The sequence below is a fragment of the Stenella coeruleoalba genome (genome assembly GCF_951394435.1).
Source record: "Stenella coeruleoalba genome assembly, chromosome: 1".
NCBI classification, from domain to species: Eukaryota; Metazoa; Chordata; class Mammalia; order Artiodactyla; family Delphinidae; genus Stenella; species Stenella coeruleoalba.
In genome coordinates, this window is record NC_137169.1 from 113,881,387 (window position 1) to 113,901,070 (window position 19,684).

The following is a 19,684-nucleotide window of genomic DNA, read 5'->3' on the forward strand; positions in this document are numbered from 1 at the left end:
GGCCTGGCTCTGTCTGCCTGTGACCCTCTTTCTTCCTCTTTGTCATCCACTCTGTCCCTTTCTTTTTTCCTGCCTCCACTTGATCTGTCCTGCTCCCTCTATTTTCTCTCCCCAACCCTGAAATCATTGAAGTGGGGGACGCCCCCAGGAGGGATGGAAGGAAAGGAGGGGGGAGATGAGATGAGTGAGTGTGGACACAAGGAATGTTCTTACTTGGGGGAGAAAGGTGAGAACATGACAAGTCATCTGAGTGTGGTGGCAAGAGGCCTGGAATGGGAGTCAGGAGACTTGGTCCATTTTGGCACCATGACACGGAAGAGGTCATAACCTCTGGACAACAAGTTTCTCATCGGTAACATGGGCTGCCAGCTTTTTCTTAGCAACTGCCGCTTTGCTTCTCCCTGAGCAGGGAGTTGTAAACTCCGAAGGTCTGGGCAGATGTGAGGTGTCAGAAGAAGTGAGGACTGGAGGGACCTGACAGCCAGTTTCTCTGGATGCGAAGACCCTGAAGGACTAGGACTCAGGGCTGGTGGATGACTCGCTTTTCCTCTCCGGTGAGGACAAATGGGAAGAATTAACAAGAAGCAGGATGGAGGTTAGGAAGCAAGAGTTCGCTAACCACCAGGGCTATAGGCATGGGATGCCAAGACATCCACTTCCATGCCTCGTTGGAGAGTGTATGAGCCCCGACACCGGACCAGGCATTCCGAGGGAACGTGAGATTCTTAGGAGACCTTCTGTCTTTTTCCCTCCCTAACTGCTTTGGCTTGGATCCTGGAAGGTGCTACTTCTAGACTGGAGAACTCCCATTCTAATGAGGGGCCCTTGATACTCTCCCTTCCCTCTCCTACCCCAGCACAGAGGCGGAGAAATAGAGAGAGATGAGTAGAGGCCAACCAAGCCCCCAGATTTCCCAGGAACTTCATAATGGCATCCAGTGTCTTGGTTCAATCAGGGAAGGCTTCCTGGCAGAGGAGAATATCGATGGGAACCCTAGATGGAGGAGTACCTTGTTTACAAAAGCTTGCGAGTCAGCGAGGGAGGAGCTGACTGGCTTGTCCGCAGGGCACGGTCAGTGTTGAGGGTGTGGGCCTTCCTAGCGTGTCTGAGTGATTTAGGTGGATGAGGGGAACGGGAGGAAGCCCCAAGAGTAAAAGAGATGAAAGATGAAGCCGGCTGCTCCTTTCCCCTCCCTCCCCCTCCTTGTCTCTCTGGAATTCTCACACTCCCTGCCTCCTGCAGCCACGTGGAGGCACTGAGAAGGCAAGACGTCTGTGCATCCTCCCTGCTTACCTGCTTACACACAGCCTTCGTTCATGGCAGCCTGGGGCTCAGAGACGGGGCAGGGCCGAGAGTAGGCTGTGTTCACTGCTCGGAATCAGCCTCCCTGCACACGGCCAGCCTCGTCACCTCGCCTCCCCTGTAGCCATGCCCCTCAGTGGCCCACCCCAGCCCAGCCCAGGTCACTGAATGGCCTTTCATTCTTCCTGCCTCAGGGCTCGGAGAAGCTGCCTCCCACTCCCTCGCAGATGCAGACGCAGGCATAATATTTATCTACAGACCCATGGCTCCCTCATTACTCACAGCAAGAACCGCTCGAGTGCAGTGGTGATGGGCATGGCTTCGGCGGGCCTGGTCCACACCCAGCCCTGACATTCAGCTCACTCTCCTGTCCCTGAGCCTCAGTACCTTGTCTGTAAATGGAGGTTAATGGTATTTACCATGAAAGGATTAATGAAAAACACTCTGTGGTGAGGATGAAATGAAATCGTATATACGTGAGGCGCTTGAGCTGACATGGGGTGGGCGTCCAGTGAATGGTGGAGATGCCGTCGATCACGTTACAGTTTACAGTCGGCTTCATATCCTTGGTCTCCTTTCACCTTCACAGTAACGACTCTGGGGGACAGATGTCAGTGTGCTTTTTGAATTTTACAAACAAGGAAGCTGAGGCCTCAGACACATGTACATATTGATACACAGATTTAAGTCACAAGTCCTAAAAATGTGTTCGTAAACATACACAGGGACACACGCCTAACTGAGCATGGTAGTGATGGATAAGCAGACACCTCAACAGCCTTAATTTCCTTCTTGCCCCAGATACGAAGAGAAAGGTGGGCTAGTGGCAGAGGTGACAGGTGGGCGGCCTTCCCTGAACAAAGGGCGAGGGTCAACCTTACAAGGGAAGGGAGAGCCGATGCAAGGAGAAGCCTTCCCCTCCTCTGCCCATCCAGAACTGTCCTCCTGGGGTGTGGCAGCAAGGTGTGACCTTGGAGGGGCCCACGCAGACCAGGAGACCCCGAGTGGCGGCTCTTTATCCATTTCTCTCCTTTCCACCCTGTTTGCAAATCTGCGCCCATCTGGCATTGGAGCCAGGTACAGCTGGTGAGCAAAGAGGAAGAGCCCGGGATTCAGCAATCATTCACCAGTCAGGAGTTGGAGGCACTGCTGCCTCTTGTCCGAGCAGTAAAGTGAACACGCTGCACACATCACGCGCGCGTGCCCTGCACACGACAGCCCTCATCTGGCCTTCATGAGGGCCCCGGGAATGAGCACCGTATGTCTCTGTTGAAGAAACTGTGACTTGAGGGCTTCACCCAAGATCACGTGACACATGCCAGGATTTGAAACTGGGGCCGCCTGGTTCTACAACCCATGCTTTTCACACCCTCCCACTCTACATGCATGAGTTGAGCAGAGTCCTGGGATGGGCTACAAGTGCTTCCTTTCTCTTAGAAATCCCAGCATGGAGACTGTCATTTCATAAACTACAGGACCGCCCTGCCCACAACTGGACTCATGGGCCTCCCAGGGTCTCCTCTCAAGGGTTCCCTCGGAAAGGCCCCTCTGAGTCTTTCTGGTTTTTCCCAGCAAAAAGCAAACAAAACCCTTTCACATTGCTGGCCAATGAACATGAGGTGGACCGGGAATCAAAATTATAATCCAAACCCTTCTGCCTTTATTTCATCAATCACTTAGCCACTAATTCAGCTAATATCCCCCAGGATGTGCTATCAACCAGCCTCTGCACTAGATCTTGGGGCTTTAAGAGAAAATAAGAGGCAGCCCCTGCTCCCAGGGAACTTGCAGTCTGGTTCACCTGAGCATTTAGAAGCCTATGGGAATAGGACAGGGAGAGACCCCCCTACTTCCTAGTATCAGACATCTGGTGGATTCAGTTCCTTAAGCATTTAGCCAGAGCCTGCTTTGGTCATGTTCTAGGCACTGGAGACTGTATAAACATTAGTGAGATGGAGTTCCTGCTTTTTCAGGGATGACGGTTTGGGTTGGGGAGGGGGCATGGATAATCATGTTAAGTAACACAAACACAAGGTAGATAGTGCTTGGAGCTCCAAGTGACAGGCTGGGAACCACTAAGGTGGTGATTGTGGGGGATGTGGCATGGAGGGCCCTGTGCAGCATCTGGGATGTGAACAGGATGGACAGCAGTTCAAGAGAAGCCCTGAGGGAAAGAACACCAAAAACGAGACGAGGAGATGCGAAAGTGCAGGACTTGGCCTGAGGAACCCTGGACGGCAGGCAGAGAGGCTTGCAACTCACGCCCATGGCAGCTGGTAGACATGGAAGGTGTTTGAGCAGGGAAGTGGCACCGTCTTACCTGCTCTCTAGAGAAAATAACCTGCCAGCATGACGGATGGCTTAAGGCCACCAGGGACTGGAGGCGGGGAGTCCATTTCGGAGGTTGCCGTGATAGACCCCCTCATCTGGCTGTCCCAGGGCAGAGGCACACACAGGAGGGAATGGACATAAGAAACTCCGTGGAGGTAGCCACCTTTCTGTGCCAGGCCCCCCAGGCCACAGGAGCAACAGATACAGTGATTATAAGTTAGGGGGTAAGGATGGCCCTGCCCTGCCAAGGGGTGGACATGCAGAGGGAGAGATGCCTCCAGGGGCAGGGGTTTTGGTCATACGGGCAGTGTTGGCTGCATCCTGGACTGACTCTGCTCTGCTCTTCTCCACAGTCCCCCCGGAGGACACCAGGATCGATGGCGGTCCTGTGATTCTGCTGCAGGCAGGCGCCCCCCACAACCTCACGTGCCGAGCCTTCAACGCCAAGCCTGCTGCCACCATCATCTGGTTCCGGGATGGGACGCAGCAGGAGGGCGCCGTAGCCAGCACGGTGAGACCCTGCCTATTCCCACAGATCCTCCTGGGCCACATCCCAGTTCACCTTTCCTTTCCCACATGGATCTGACCACAGACTCGGGGAGACAGATGTGAACAGGGGCCTCAGAGACCATCTGGTCCAATCCTCCCATTAAACAGTTGGGAAAGTTGAGGTCCGGAGAAGAGAAGTGAATTCCCAGGGCCAGTCAACAGTTAGCAGAGACTAAGAATAATGCTGACAATAGCTACACTGATTAAGCCCCTACTGTGTACCAGGCACTGTGCATGCTAAGATTTTTGTGGACAGTCTCTCTTAAACCTCACAGGAGTTTCATAAATTAGGTGATATTTCCAACTCACAAAGAGTGAACTGATGGTCAGAGAGGCTGAGTGACTTGCCAGGGTCACAAAGCTGACATGCTGCAGAGCTGGGGTTTGTGCCTGCATCAGAACGTGACCTCTCGCTACTGAGCCCCTCGACTTTCTTCCCCCAGCCTCTAGTTGGTATGTGTTCCCAGTCGGCGCAACTAAGAGCTTGGGGAGGCAGGGATTACGTGTACCTGTTATAGATGAGGAACCTGTGGCAGAGAAAGACATCAAGTTACTTGCCCGGGATCACACGGCAAAGTTGACGGTGGAGCTGGAATTAGAATCCAGATCTCCTGTTTGGAGCTCCTCCTGTCAGCTGGGGACAAGCACATATGTACCCAGCCCTTTGCTAGATGCTTCAGGAGACAATTCTCATTGAGTGGAGAGAGAATGCTCACCTGTGTGCCTCGGAATGTGTGGCCCCAGGGAGTGAGTACCCGGATTAGCTCTGCCCTTGACGCTCTGTATGACCTTGGACAAGTCACTTGTCTCTGGCCTTCGATTCACCCTTTGACAAGTGGCAGTTTGGCTTCAGTGGTGCTTAACTTTTTCACTACCAAGAACTCCGTTATTTTTTTCCTCTAGGGCTTCATGTTTTGAATATTTTGGCAACCAAACAAACTGATTGGTTAACGGCCATTTGTCATCCACCCCCCTTTTTTGTACTCCTTAAAGACACGATGGAGCTTTGAAGCAGCAGGAGGGGGCTGGTGTTACTGCACTGGGCTGGTGCTGTTCCGGTACCACACCGGGCCCAGCAAGGCTGCCTATATATTGCTGTCAAACTGTGGGCCCCTACTTTGCTTAACAGTATGGTTTCCCTTAGGCAGTGTACAATATGGAAAACAGCCCAAGTGTTCCTATGATCATGTCCAGGGACCTCAGGTTGGATATCACTGAGCTGGTATGAGATTTTGAGCCTGTGAATCCTTTCCCTGCCCTCAAGGAGTTTACGGTCTAGCAGGAGAGACCCAGCGCTGAAACACACATGCACGGTGCCTAAGAGGCAAGGCCGGATGTGACCAGAGCGGTGTGGAGGACAGACTGCCTGCAAGGGGCACAAGTTCAGGCTGGGGAGAGAGTCCTGAGGGCTGGGATAGCAAAGGAAGACTTTCCAGAAGAGGAAGGACTTGGGCTGGACTCAGGGGATTCCGGGAATGGAACTCAAAACCGTGGGGAAAACTGTGCAACACAGAGAGTGAACTCTAATGTAAACTATGGGCTTTCATTAGTATTGGTACCAATGTTGGTTCATCAGTTGTAACACATGTATCACGCTAGTGCATCATGTTAATGAATAATAGGGGAAACTGGGGGGCTAGAGAGGAGGGTATACAGGAACTCTCTGTATTTTCTATTCAACTTTTCTGTAAACGTAAAACTTCTCTTAAAAAAATCATAAAGTCTATTAATTAAAAACTAAACCAACCCAAACCTGGGGAGGCGGTAGGGGCTGGGGGAGGGTTGAGCTTCAGGTTAAATACCCCTCCAGCAAGCCAGCTCTGAGCGGGTCACCCTGAGAGCAGAGGAGGGGGCTTTTAGCTTAACCGTGTCTCCCACCCTTGTTTCCGCCACCCCAGGAACTGCTGAAGGATGGGAAGAGGGAGACCACCATCAGCCAGCTGCTCATCAACCCCACAGACCTGGATATTGGGCGTGTCTTCACCTGCCGCAGCGTGAACGAGGCCATCCCGAGCGGCAAGGAGACGTCCATCGAGCTCGACGTGCACCGTGAGCAGGGTCCTGGGGTGGAGGCAGGGATCGTGGGGTGGGGGGAATGTGCACCTTGAGTGGCATCCTGGGAAGGAGCCCGGGAAGGGCGGGGTGGGGGGGCAGCACCCTTTGAGAAGCACAGAAGAATCCCCCAGGCGCCCTGGGACAGATGCTCCATTTCTTCGTCGTCTTGGATTCCCTGGTTTGAACCCTGAGGGCTGGTAGAAGAGGCATCAGCTGTGAGCCAGGCAGTTCCCGGGTTTAAACCGTGTGACTTTGGGCAATGACATAATCTCTCTGAGCCTCAGTTTCTAATTCGGTATACGTGCAGAAAATAAAATGCAGGCCTACAATCCCTTATCGGAAATTCTAAACCAAAAGCGCTTGGGTGGCAAAACCTGAACCGAGGCTCTTCGTAGTCTTTTATTTAACCCACTTAATTGGAATAGCTATACATTTCACTGCAGATGTATTAATGCGTGTGTCTGTGGGATATTGCCCAGACTGTGCTGGGGGTCTTACACAGTAAACGGTCTGTGCCCACCGTTACCTTTCTAACCCTTGAAATATCCCAAATTCTGAAACACATCTAGTTCCAGGGGGTTCAGATAAGGGGTTGTGGACCTGTACCTGCTTCTCAGGGTTGTGAGCATTAAGTGAGATATAGTGTAAGGGCATCTAGCATGGAGTATGCTACTTGGTAAGTGCTCAATAAACTCCCACTCCCCAGGGAAGGGTGGGAGAGTGGCAGCGATTGGAGAGATGCCCCACCCCCATCCCGGTCAGTGAGCCTAACGAGCCCACACTGACGCCTAGTGGTCACATCCGTCAATACACCTTCTGACTCATTTGTCCCTCTGGTATCATCCTTGGTCGTCACCCTAGCCGGCCCCTAGAGGCTCCTGGAATAAAGGTGAAGAAGCCTTGTTTATTGGAGCTGGTACACTGCAAAGTCAAATTCCCGGGTCACCACGCGGGTGAGGTCTGAGTGTGTGTGCTAGAGAGAGAAAAAGAAATTTGAGGGACAGAAAAGACCCTGACTTCCAGTCCTCTGCTTTGCAGACCCTCCTACGGTGACCCTGTCCATTGAGCCACAGACGGTGCAGGAGGGCGAGCGCGTCGTCTTTACGTGCCAGGCCACAGCCAACCCTGAGATCCTGGGCTACAGGTGGGAGGGGCAGGGGCTGGGCACACTCTGGGGAAGGATACTGGGTGGCCCTTGAGGCCAGGAGTGGGGGGCTGAGGAGGACAGGCCACTGGACGTGAGTGAGGGGGCCCCAAGGCCTGACCCCGCTCTGTGTTGCCTGTTCCCCCAGGTGGGCCAAGGGGGGCTTTCTGATCGAAGACGCCCACGAGAGTCGCTATGAGACGAATGTTGATTATTCCTTCTTCACGGAGCCTGTGTCCTGTGAGGTTTACAACAAAGTGGGAAGCACCAATGTCAGCACTTTAGTCAATGTCCACTGTGAGTAGCTGCAGGGGCGGGGGTGGGGACAGAGGGCCGGGGCTTTAAAGGGCCTGGGGTGGGGTTGGGGGGGCTCCATGAGGCTGAGGGGGTGTGGAGAGGAGGCCGGACAGGAGAAGGAAGAGGACAGAGATTGAAGCTGACCCCCAGGGAGACTCAGACCCTCACGGGCTGTTCTTTTCTACCTCAGTTGCTCCCCGGATTGTAGTGGACCCCAAACCCACGACCACAGACATTGGCTCTGATGTGACCCTCACCTGTGTCTGGGTTGGGAATCCCCCCCTCACCCTCACCTGGACCAAAAAGGACTCAAACATGGTAAGAAGTTTGCTGCCTCTCCGGGATGCTGGAAGGAAGGAGCCTGGCCACAGGCTGGGGAGAGAGGGGGTAAAGGAGGTGCAGCATTATTTTTCAATTTGAACCTGGGCTATTTCCAAGTTCTCAGGATTTGGAAGAGAAGGACGGTGCTTGCAGTCAACCCCACCCTCCTCGGCAGACAGCTGGCCGCTGCAGTGGCAGTGGGAGGGACGTGATAACCTGTGGGGTGGGAGGGGGGCAGGGGCCCTGAGTGGAACTGCTGCAGTGGCAAGAGACCTGGTACAAGAATGCTGCATAGGAGGGTGGAGAAGCTGGGATGACTCACTAGAGGAAAGAAGGCTGAATTGTGCCGCTCTACAGCGACCTGCCTTGGACAATTTGGGCCACAGTTGCAAAAAGAGGGATTTCAGAGTGAAACTTCCTACCTCATTTGGCACTAGAGAAGCATTAGAACAGATGACCAGAAGCGGCTGCATCCTCTGTACAGATCGATGGCAGCCTCGCCTGCCCTCCTGAGCCTCCACCCACTTCTGCCCGCTCTTATATAGAGATGATGTGTCTAAATGCCAACCTGTTTAGAGTCAGGGGATGGACCAGATAGACTCGGGACCCTGTTTCCCTTCTGGGAATTCACTTGTGGCCCTTCCTGCTTTCTTTCCAATGCCTCCAATGCGGGGGCCCGCACGGATCTAGGGGCCCAGGCCTCCTGGCTCCCCACCCGAGGCTGCTCTCTCTGCCCAGGTCCTGAGTAACAGCAACCAGCTGCTGCTGAAGTCGGTGACCCAGGCCGATGCCGGCACCTACACCTGCCGGGCCATCGTGCCTCGGATCGGAGTGGCCGAGCGGGAGGTGCCACTTTATGTGAATGGTGAGTGGCCTGAGGGGGGCGGGGGGCCTGTGAGGGGGAGGCAGGCGCTGGAGGTCCCAGCTGGCCGTGACCACGTCTTCTTACTTGCAGGGCCCCCCATTATCTCCAGCGAGGCCGTGCAGTACGCCGTCAGGGGTGATGGTGGCAAGGTGGAGTGTTTCATCGGGAGCACGCCACCCCCAGACCGCATTGTGAGTGCTGGGCCCGGCCCCGGGCCGGCAGCCGTTTGCTTCCCTGCTTGTCTCAGCCTCCTCCCACTTTCCCCAGGCCTTTCCTGCGCCCTGTGCTTCTCATCCTCTGACTCTGTCCCTCTGTCCGTCTTCCTGTTCAAATGCCATCTCCTCTCTTACTTGTTGTGTGACCCTGAGCCAGTTACTTGTTATGGGGAACCTCAGTTTCCTCATCCGTAAAATAGGGGCAGTGATCCCTACCAAACAGGGTTGCCATGAGAGGCGATGTGACAACACGTGTGAAAGGCCTGGTGGAGCCTCCCTGGATATGCTGCTGGTTCCCCTGGGCTTTCACGCCTGCTCTTTCCTCTCCCTCGTCTCCTCCCCTTTCCTCAGCCTCCCGATCTCTTCCTTGCCCTCTCCTCTGCCTTCTGCCCCTCCGCCCTGCCCCCTCAGTTCTGTCCCATCCTGTCATCCCCTCCTCTCCCTTCTCCTGCCTTTCTCCTCCTACCAGCCCCCATGCCACTCTCCACCCCCCCTCCCTCTCCCCCACACCATGAACCATTAATTCCTCCCGTGACCATTAACCGTCAAACCCCTCATCACATTTAATGACCATTTGGCTAACTCCACGGCTGCCCAGAGACACTTCATTACCATGGCCACCTGGGCAGCGGGCGGCTTGGCTCCCGGGGGGGCTTTCCTTGCAGAGCTAGGAGGACTGATGCCTGGAAACGAGCCAGTTCTCAGTGACTCTCCCTCCCTCGGGTTCCACTCTGAGGGAGGGGGATACAAAGGGGGGGATGCCCCGGCTAGGGGGTCGGGGATGGAAGAGCCTGGGAGAGACAGCTCTCCGGTGCCAATTCCCACTCGTTATAAGGGTCTGTGGATGAGTCTCCAGAGCCAGTGGGCTGTGTAGGGCCAGCTGTGGAGTGGTTAAAGGTGAGGTTGAAGGTTAAGTTATGTTTAGTTAGAAGCTCAGACTATCGGAGCTGGAGGAGAGCTGGAGCACTGTCTGCCTCTAGCCTGGTCCTCTCCTTTTCTAGGAAACTGAGACCCAGAGAGGGAAGGGGAGGCTCCACAGGGCTCGAGGGGAGAGTCAGGCCTAGAGCCCAGGGTTCCTGGTTCTCCACCCAGGATTTGTTTTATCACATCCGGGGTCCCACATGTTGCTTCATTGGATCCGCTGGGGTTGGTACAAAAACAGAGATTCCCAATGAAAGAAGCCTGAATTCCAACTTGGAGAAGGTGGGTCTCTGGGACAGTAGTCGACCGTCTTCTTGGCCTGCTGGCTTTCCGAATAAAATTGCTCTCCCTTGCCCCACCAAAGACAGCAGCAACAAAATAGAGATTCCTGGGCCTCTCCCCCGGAGAGTCAAATGAAGGAGATAAGCCCCGGGAATCTGCATGTTAAAGAGTGTCTCTGAGCGTATTTGAATGGTCCCAGCACATGTCGCAGGCATGTTTGGGAGCCGCTGCTTCTCCTAGACTGGAGGTTTGATGCCAGGGTTTGAGGCAGCAGGTGCGACGTGGGCTTGTTTTAGGGCAAGCGTGGGGCTGGACTTAAGAGCACATGGGGTGAGGATGTGAGGATGCCTGGAGGGTGGGTCAGGTGTTTCTGCCACCTGCCTCCCTCTTCCTCATCCTGTGCTGCCCTCCCCACCCCAGGCATGGGCATGGAAGGAGAACTTCCTGGAGGTGGGGACCCTGGAACGCTACACGGTGGAGAGGACCAACTCAGGCAGCGGGGTCCTGTCCACGCTCACCATCAACAACGTCATGGAGGCCGACTTTCAGACCCACTACAACTGCACAGCCTGGAACAGCTTCGGCCCAGGCACAGCCATCATCCAGCTGGAAGAGCGAGGTGACAGCAGTGCTGGCTGTGTAGCCAGGGCGCAGGGCAGCCTGGGGACTCTGCTCCCTCTTCCCTCTGGGGGCACGGCTCAGAGAGACAGCTCCCTCCTGGGCCTGCCCACCAGAGCCTGGCCTTGGTGCTCAGTTGGAAAACCCACTCGCATTTTTAAACATTTATTGAGCATCTGCTATGTGCCAGCCACCCCCTCTAGGAACTGCAGGGACAGATGTGAACGAACACAGTCCTTGCCCTCCGGGAACTTTCAGTGCAGTGGAGAACTTACAGAGTGGTAGCAAATGACTTCAGATGGAGAAAAATGAAATGATCTGTGAAAGGGAGTCACACTCCCTACCTCACTGGGTTGGTGTGAGGATTAAATGAGAAGATATTCATGAAGTACCTGGCATAGAATAGGTGCCCAGGAAGCTTCGGTTCCCCTACCCCTTCACGAATCCTTAGTCTGGTAGGAGACACATATTCCCTCCCTTAAGGCACTTCTAGTGTGATGAAAGAGGCATCACGCCTTTGACGTTTTTGGAAGCTCCCAACTCTGATGAGGAAAGAGCTCCCCCGCTCCTCTTTTGTTTTTTAATGAGAACTAGCCATTTGACATGGGAGATGGGGGAAAATAACTGGAGGTCCCCTCGAGTCTTTCTTAGCTGAGGACACCAGCAAGAGCAAGGGGTTGGTGGAGAAGAACAGAGTAATAGAGTGAGGCGGGACTCTGCAGGGAAGGCTTTCTGGAGGAGAAGAGACTTACATGGATCTGATCCATCCAGGACAGCCAGGAAGGGAGAAGAAGCTGGAGGCAGGATTCCTGGGTCCTTCTCATCTCTGGGGAGCAGGGGGAACCAACCAGAACCGTTTGAGCCCTGGGAGGGTAGGTACAGGTGGAGCGGTCACAATGGTGTGTGTGGGGAAGGCAGTGAAAGAGGTCAGAACACATGGCAGATGGGAGAATGTGGGGACAGCTGATCTCAGACAAGAGCCCAACCCAGGAAGGAGAGACCAGCCTCGCAGACAGGTGGGCTGCAAGAGAGGGCCAGATGGACCACCAAGGCCAGGGTCAAGCTGATCCCAGTTCTGATGAAGCTGTAGCACGGGTCTAAACCCAAACAGTGCCGACTTCCTCTCAAATCCCACCTTGACTTTAACTGAACACAGCTCAGCTGAAACATAAAACCTGGGCACGATCCAGGGGCGCACGGAGCTCGGCTGTCCTCACCTTCAGCCAGCACTGAGCTCAGCTCCTCCGTGTGCCCCCATCCTCACCCTCCCCCTCTTCCTTCCCTCCTCTGAAGAGGTGTTACCTGTGGGCATCATCGCCGGGGCCACCATCGGCGCAGGCACCCTGCTCACCTTCTTCTTCATCGCCTTGGTGTTCTTCCTCTACCGGCGCCGCAAAGGCAGTGAGTATGGGCCCTGCTCAGGCCGCGGCCCTCCTGGGGGTCCCCAACAGGCAGGGCCTGGGAGAGGTGAGGGGGTTGACAGCGGTGCTCCCCAGGCCAGGTGGGTCCGGAAACAGCCTCTGCAGAGGCTGGCAGAAAGCGTCCAGGCTGCTCCTCCTGTCCCAGGTCGCAAAGACGTGACCCTGAGAAAGCTGGACATCAAGGTGGAGACAGTGAACCGGGAGCCACTCACCATGCATTCGGACCGGGAGGACGATGCTGCCAGCGTCTCCACGGCAACCCGTGTCATGAAGGCCATCTACTCCGTAAGGGTCCCTCCTCCCTGGCCCAGCTCTCCCCACACTCTTGGGACCGGCTCCTGCCCAGCTCACCAATACTGTCGCTCTCTCCTCCCTCAGTCATCCTACCTTGACCCTGCTCCCTCCCCCATATGCTCACACACATACATATATGTGCACATGCACATTCATGACCACATTCACGTGCCCACGCTCCCCAGGCTAATTTCCCTCCATTACAGGACAGGCAGGTGGGGCCTGCACAGGCTTCCTTCACCCCAGTCTCCGCCTACAGAGTGTCAGAATTGGAAACCCCTAGAAGTTTTCTGGCCCAACTGCCTCATTGCTCAGATGAGGAAAGAGCCCCAGAAAGGGGCAGGGACATACCCAAGCATTGCATGTTAGCGACAAAATTGGTGCTGGAAGCCAGGTCTCTGGCCTCTTCCCACCACATCGCAGAGCCTCTGCTGGGAGAGGACACAGAGTTCAAGGCTGCCCATGACCCCAGGCCCTTCTCCTTAATAGGTGACCTCTGGGTGTGGGGATAGGGTAGGCAAGGGAGGACAAGAGCAGGGTGTCCGTCTCCTGATGCCCCACTCTTGCTGCTCTGCAGTCCTTCAAGGATGACGTGGACCTGAAGCAGGACCTGCGCTGTGACACCATCGACACCCGGGAGGAGTATGAGATGAAGGTGGGAAAGCGGGGAGGGGCCCGCGCACGGGGGCTGCTGGGAACGGGGGCTCTGAGGGCCTGCAGGGTGGAGGTGAGGGCAGGTTTGGGGAGGAGCGGTCAGGAGGTTATTGAGGAAACAGGAGGTGGGGAGCTATTGGCTGAGAACCCAGGGCAGAGCCAGAGAAGGAGTCCCAGAGGGCCATGACGAGATGACACCCTTCCCGCAAGAGAGACTCCCCTTCTCCATCCTCTTCTCTCATTGCCCCCCAGGATCCCACCAATGGCTACTACAATGTGCGTGCCCACGAAGACCGCCCGTCTTCCAGGGCAGTGCTCTATGCTGACTACCGTGCCCCCGGCCCTGCCCGCTTCGACGGCCGCCCCTCTTCCCGCCTCTCCCACTCCAGTGGCTATGCCCAGCTCAACACCTACAGCCGGGCCCCGGCCTCTGACTACGGCCCTGAGCCCACACCCCCAGGTCCTGCTGCCCCAGCTGGCACCGACACCACCAGCCAGCTGTCCTACGAGAACTATGAGAAGTTCAATTCCCATCCCTTCCCCGGGGCAGCAGGGTACCCCACCTACCGACTGGGCTACCCCCAGGGCCCTCCGTCCGGCCTGGAGCGGACCCCGTATGAGGCATATGACCCCATTGGCAAGTACGCCACTGCCACGCGATTCTCCTACACCTCCCAGCACTCGGACTACGGCCAGAGATTCCAGCAGCGCATGCAGACGCACGTGTAGGGCTAGAGCCTGGCCGGGGCATCTCTGCGGGGCAGAGGAGAAGGCTCTCACAGCTGTTCCCTGATATTCAGGGGCATTGCTCGTTGTTGCTCCCGTCCTGGACCAGCCTTCCTCCTCCCACCGTGGCAGGCGGGGAGCAGGTCTCCCGGAAACACCCCGTCCCAAGGATGGTGCTCTGTGCATGCCCCAGCCTCCTGGGCCTGCCCTTCCCTCTTCTTCGGGAGGATGTGTCTCTTCTGACCTGCACTCTCGCCTGGCCCCAGCCTGGGGACGGGGAAAGTGAAGGTTGCGGAGAGCAGAGGGGGCACTTTTTAGCATTCCCTTTCTATCCCACCCCTCTGATCTCCCGTGAGTAGACAGGGGGTCATGTGGAGATGAACAGGCTTTGGCCCAGGGGGCATGAAGTGTAGGGGTGGGTGGCTGTGGTACAGATAGGTGGAAGCGGGATAGCCTGGCCAGTCCGTCTGTCGTCTGCGTTCATACCTTGGATGCATCTCTCCCACCTTGGGACTGCAGAGAGGACCTTGGATTTATTTTAGTCCTGGCGCCGAGTTCAGATCCAGCCCTCCTTCAGCTGGCAGTAAAGTGCCAGTCGTCCTGGCCGCCCATGGGGACACCTGTCTGTCTGCCTGCAGAGGGATCCAGGTATGTCCCGTAGTGCTGCCCCCTTTTGCTTCTCTTCTGTGCTGGGCCGGCCAGATAAGCCAGGGGGTTGTGATGGAGAAGGAAAGGTCAGGAACCATGTCCTGAGTCACTAGCCAGACAGCAGGGTGCTATATAGCAGTTTCCAGAACCCACGCTAGAGTGAGCCCCCCCCAAGCCCCCTCCCCTCCCCAGTCTGCCCCACTTCCTGGCTTTAACTCTCTAGCATGCCTGGGGAGTGGTGGGGTGAGGGTGGGAGTGCTATAGGCTCTTTTTCAAAGACAACAAAAAACAATAAACACCTCATTTGGAGAAAAAAAGCAAAAAAGCTGTAGGGAGTCCCCCGCCCAAATACAAGTCCCAGTGGAAAGGAAAGGGGGCATCTGTTCTTCACCGGATTCCCAACACCTTCCATTACTCTTTCAATCTCGAAGCACTTTGAATCCATTTTTAAACATTCAGGCGGTGAGACCTGTCATCCGATGGGCCCTGATAGGACAGGGAGGGGGCCTGGCTGTCATGCTCTGCTGTCCTACCCTAGGGCCAACCAGCTGGTTAGAGAGGCCACCTTCCCGGGGCCATGGGAGATGTTCTCTTTAGACGGGTTTTGGTTTGTTAAGCGTCTGTTTTTTTCTTGGACCAATCAGATTCCTTCTTCCAGTTTCAGTGCCTTGAGTGTCCAGCTTTGGTTGACCGGCCCTGGGTGGGTGGCTGCGCAGGGAGCCGGTATTGTGAGCGCAAACTCGCTGCCAAGTGTTGCAGAGTTTAGGGGACAGACGGGTGAGGGGGCCTGGTAAGAGGAAGGGCGGACCTGGTAAGGTCACGCGGAAGGGCGCTGCAGGCAGCCACAGCCCAGGTGGCCCCCCACGCCCACCCTCACCTCCATCTACACACGTGCACGCACGCCTGCACATGCATTCCACATTCTCAGCCGCCACCTCCTGACCAAAGAGAACCGGCGCTCCAAAGAGAACTCACTCCCCTGCCCCGGCCTCCCCTTCCCAAGAAGCAGGCTCTGCTCTTCCCCTTGCTGGGCCCTGAGCGGGCGGGTCCTCTGTTGCAATCCCCAGAATGCGCTTTGCCCTTTCTCTTGGTCGCCGTTCATTAGTCATGTTCGCTTTAATGAGTTACATGCCCATCAGTCACGGGCCATCGCCACCTTTGCCGACGGCTCTGTGGGGTGACATTCCTCGCCATCCCTTGGCTGGTAAGGACCCGCTCATACCCAGGAAGAAAGTAGTTCCAGTTCCAGCCTCTCAAACTGCCTCTGCATCCTCCTCCACTTCACCGGGGGCAAGTCCCCAGGACCGGCCCTTCCAGAGGCATCACACAGGCTCCCAGCGCTATTCCACCCTCACCCCTGGAAGCTGACTCCTTCCTGCGGATTCCTTTTCTGTGAGCTCAGTGACAAGGTCTGTTAAGGGTGCAGGTTCCTGTGCAAATTCATGCATGTTTTGATGATTTTCACAGAAGCCACGGGTAATCTAAACAGTTAAAATCTAAAGATGGTGGCTTTTTAAACAGGAATATTCCAAAAGACATTTACTTTTGTTAGGGGTTTGGCCACATTCGCTTGTTTACTCCTTCTTGGTTTTAGTGCTGGGTCCATTCCGTTGATGGAGAGGAGGAGGCCCTGAGGTCACTCGGTAACTCAGCTGACACTGCAGGAACCATGGGTTTTGGAAGCCAGATACAGAGCCACTTCCCTGTTCTCTGTTCCTTAACACGTTACAGTACCTGGGTATCAAGCAAGCACCACGCGAGGCACAGGGAGACGTCAGCGACCAAGGCCATCTCTGCCCTCTGCAAGTTGCGCTCTGGTCTGACCAGAATCTGAATCGGGACCGACCTGTTAAGCCAGTAGAATTGCTTTTCTGGGGAGTGGCAGGTGCCCTTGAGCATGGAGGGTTGCTATCTGAGGCTGGAGTCCCCCAGCATGGTGCCTCAGGACTTGATGTGGTCACTTTGGTGATCCTGACTGCCTTTGCCATTTTAGTTTCGGTGGGAAGAGCAAGGGGCCAGGAGACGTGGGACCCAGTTCTGAAGCTGGCATTTACTGAGTGACCTTGGCCTAACCTCTTTAGGTTCATTGTCCCCTATTTTCTGGTCTTTAAGATGAGGCGGGGAGAGTTGCACGAACCTCAAATTATCCTGCTCTTGCTGCATTCATTTGGTGAGGTGGAAGGGCCTGTCATCCCTAGCAAGGATTTGGGAACGGTGACTGAGCAGTGGAGGGACGGGAGAATTGAAAGTCTCTCCTATCTTGAAAGAAGCTTTCACTATGGGCTTCATCACCTTGTCAGAAGTGTTGTGAATGAATTTCCACTAGAAACCCCTTGATCCCAAACAGCAACAAAAAACATATCCTAAACCTCAGTGAAACTGATGTGGGGTTATCCTTTGGCCATTGTGCTGCTCCCCACTCAGAATCCTGACGGTTTTGCAAACGTGTCTCTGTCTAGGTCAGGGCATGGTGAGTATCCTTCGCTGTGCTCCCAGGTTTCAGGCAGCCTTCTCCGCAGGGAGAAATGAAAGCAGCCACCCTCCACCCCGGTCCTCGGGAACACTCCCGCGGCCTGGGGACAGCCAGCCTCACTTAACTGAGCAAGGGGAAGCCTGCAGGCTAAGGTGCCTTGAGCCAGAGGGCAAGGCGTGAGAACAGCTGGCCTCTCTGCAGGAGCAGTTCGGAAGGGCAGCTGGTAGAGTGAAGAGGGAGTCCGGCAGCTTTTGACTTAAGTTCTGGATCTTGAAGAGGTTCTTGTGATTCTGGATGACCCACAGTCTCCTTGTGGAGGGCCCGGCTTGCATCCTAAATCCCAGATCCCTCCAAGTCTAGCCTGAAAGTATGCATGAGGCAAAATCCACCATAAGTCAGAAAGGAAAGCAGCCAGGGATGGGAGCAGCGCTATACTCTCACAGATGTCCTGCACGGGATGAAAGAGGTCAGTTTGATTTCCACCCCATCCCCACCCCGTCTCCAGGCACTGCACCTTCTCCTTGTCTCAGCAGGTGCTGCTTCCCTTATCATTTTGAGGGCAGCCTTTTCTGATTTACAGGATGGAGCCCTGGAGTCTCTTTCGCCCTGGTGCCCTCCCATTAAACGGGTGGCGTTCTGTCGGGAGCCACAAATCCTGGGCTCCTTCAAATGGAATCAGATGGTCTCTCAGTGTACTTGACCCATGTACATAGCGGTGTTGGGCCATTCGGGTTTGGAGAAAACCACGTTAAACCCAAGAGCCCAGTTGCACTGAACTGGCTCCGTCACTGCCTCACTCTGCCGTGAGGGTGGTTCTCTCCCCACTGCTGCACGCCCAAGCAGCCCAGCCTCGGAAACCTGGCTTCTCTGCCAACTTAGTGCTGTGTGTCCTGAGTCAGGTCACCACTCTATGCCCCTACGGGCCCTTCTGCATGTCGAGGGAATCCCCTGGAAGGCGTTAGTGAAGCTTCTGACCCCTAAGGAGGTGCTAATAGAACATTGAAGTGCACAGACCAAGGGATGTAATTGGAAAGTCATTTATTTTTGTGAAGAGGCTATAAAATTAGCATTTAAATAACCCATCCCCTTCTCCCTGCCTCCCCTTATCCCCCCATGATGCCTCTCCTTTCCTGGAGGCCAGCCTCTTTCTGTAAGTCACTGGCCTCACTCATCAACTGGGTCCTGACCTTCCACTTCTGTGCTGCTGGAAGAGGATGGAAAGATGTGTGGCTCGGCAGACTCCTCAATCTGGGAGATGGGGGGGGCGGGGCAGAATCCCATTTTCTTGCATCACTGTGAGGGAGCTCCAGGCCCTGTCCCTGGAGGAATAATTGCTGCGCAGAAGTCACAGGCCATACTGGGTGGTTCTGGTACAAGCCTGCCCTTAAAAATAATAACAAGAATGATAATAATAACTCTGTTTGCATAGAGCTATCACTCATTCCTACCAATCTCCTGTCCCCTGATCCTGGCTTTTTGCTGTCCCCAACCACTGGCCTTTGCAAGTGTTGGTGGGCCATGGGTTCTTCTGTTCACTTCTGGGGATCATCAGATACTTCCCCCTGGGAGTACCCCTAATTCTGGGGAGAGAGCAGCCAAGTTGCCAATACAATCAAATTCTCGACGCAATCTTGCTAGCAATAGTGACCCAGGAGATCCAGCTGCTGCCTCCAATTACGCCAGAATGAGGCCCAGGGCTCCCTGTGGTCCCCTTTTCTACCCCACTGTTCTTGGGATTACAACCACCGCTTCTGGCTCCAGTACAATTTTCTCCACCCAAACCCTGATAATAAATGGATCCATGATGATAATTAAGAGAAGAGGAAAAAAAAATATTATTTTTGTTAGGACAAACCATCGTAGATTTTTAGCAATGTGTATCTGTGTGTCCCTCACACTTTTTCCTATTCTGCCTTTTTTCATTTTCCTTTTTTTTTAAATATTATGTACTATATTTTTAGTCTCAAGCACACTATATATTATATATATTTAATTTTTTTATATATATAAATATAAATGTTTTAAAAAGTACCATGTTTTGTGTTGTTTAATGCACGAGCAACTCTGCTTACTTAAAAGCTTGCCTGATTCGGGGTGAAATGATCTAAGTTGGAGGAAAAGATAGATTTTTGGATTGAGATGGCAGAGACGATATATTTGTGTCACCTCCAGGCTGTGGGGCAAACACATTTTATTCACCAGTTTGTGTCTGTTGCAGAAGCCTGAGGCCAATTATGGCAGTTCAGGGATAAACAGCCAGAGGCTCTGCTTTGGGAACACAACATCCAAATGCTCTGTGCCAAATCTGATTACGGGGATAGGAAATGGGGGGGAGAATGAATCGGGGATCCAAATCCCGAAGGATTTGGGAGTGTGGGGATGAACGGGACTGAGTTCACTTATTTAAAATGCAGTGCTTTGGGTAAAAAGCAAAGTTACCAGGTCACCTACCCTTTGAACTTGAAGTGAAACAGAATGAAAAAACAGATGGTGCAGCGGTACACACACACAGAGGCCATCCTGCTGAGAAATTCTAAATTCTCAGAGTTTAGTAGAATTTGCAAAGAT

General features: G+C 54.5%; 1 protein-coding gene across 5 annotated transcripts in view; it reads left to right on the forward strand.

Moving 5' to 3' along the window:
• The window catches only part of KIRREL1 (kirre like nephrin family adhesion molecule 1), a 101,189-nt gene extending 82,042 nt beyond the window's left edge, over window positions 1-19,147 (forward strand). For 2 of the 5 annotated variants that reach the window (XM_079918054.1, XM_079918057.1), the window contains exons 4-14: window positions 3,987-4,144; window positions 6,081-6,231; window positions 7,276-7,381; window positions 7,530-7,678; window positions 7,869-7,996; window positions 8,690-8,864; window positions 8,955-9,055; window positions 10,703-10,901; window positions 12,194-12,606; window positions 13,193-13,270; window positions 13,522-19,147. In XM_079918054.1, coding sequence (XP_079774180.1) covers window positions 3,987-4,144; window positions 6,081-6,231; window positions 7,276-7,381; window positions 7,530-7,678; window positions 7,869-7,996; window positions 8,690-8,864; window positions 8,955-9,055; window positions 10,703-10,901; window positions 12,194-12,606; window positions 13,193-13,270; window positions 13,522-13,998 — 2,135 coding nt within the window. In that variant the 3' untranslated portion in view covers window positions 13,999-19,147. The remainder of the gene's footprint in view (window positions 1-3,986; window positions 4,145-6,080; window positions 6,232-7,275; window positions 7,382-7,529; window positions 7,679-7,868; window positions 7,997-8,689; window positions 8,865-8,954; window positions 9,056-10,702; window positions 10,902-12,193; window positions 12,607-13,192; window positions 13,271-13,521) is intronic. The other 3 variants (XM_079918056.1, XM_079918058.1, XM_079918055.1) reach the window with 3 other exon arrangements.
• Window positions 19,148-19,684: the final 537 nt, after the last annotated feature.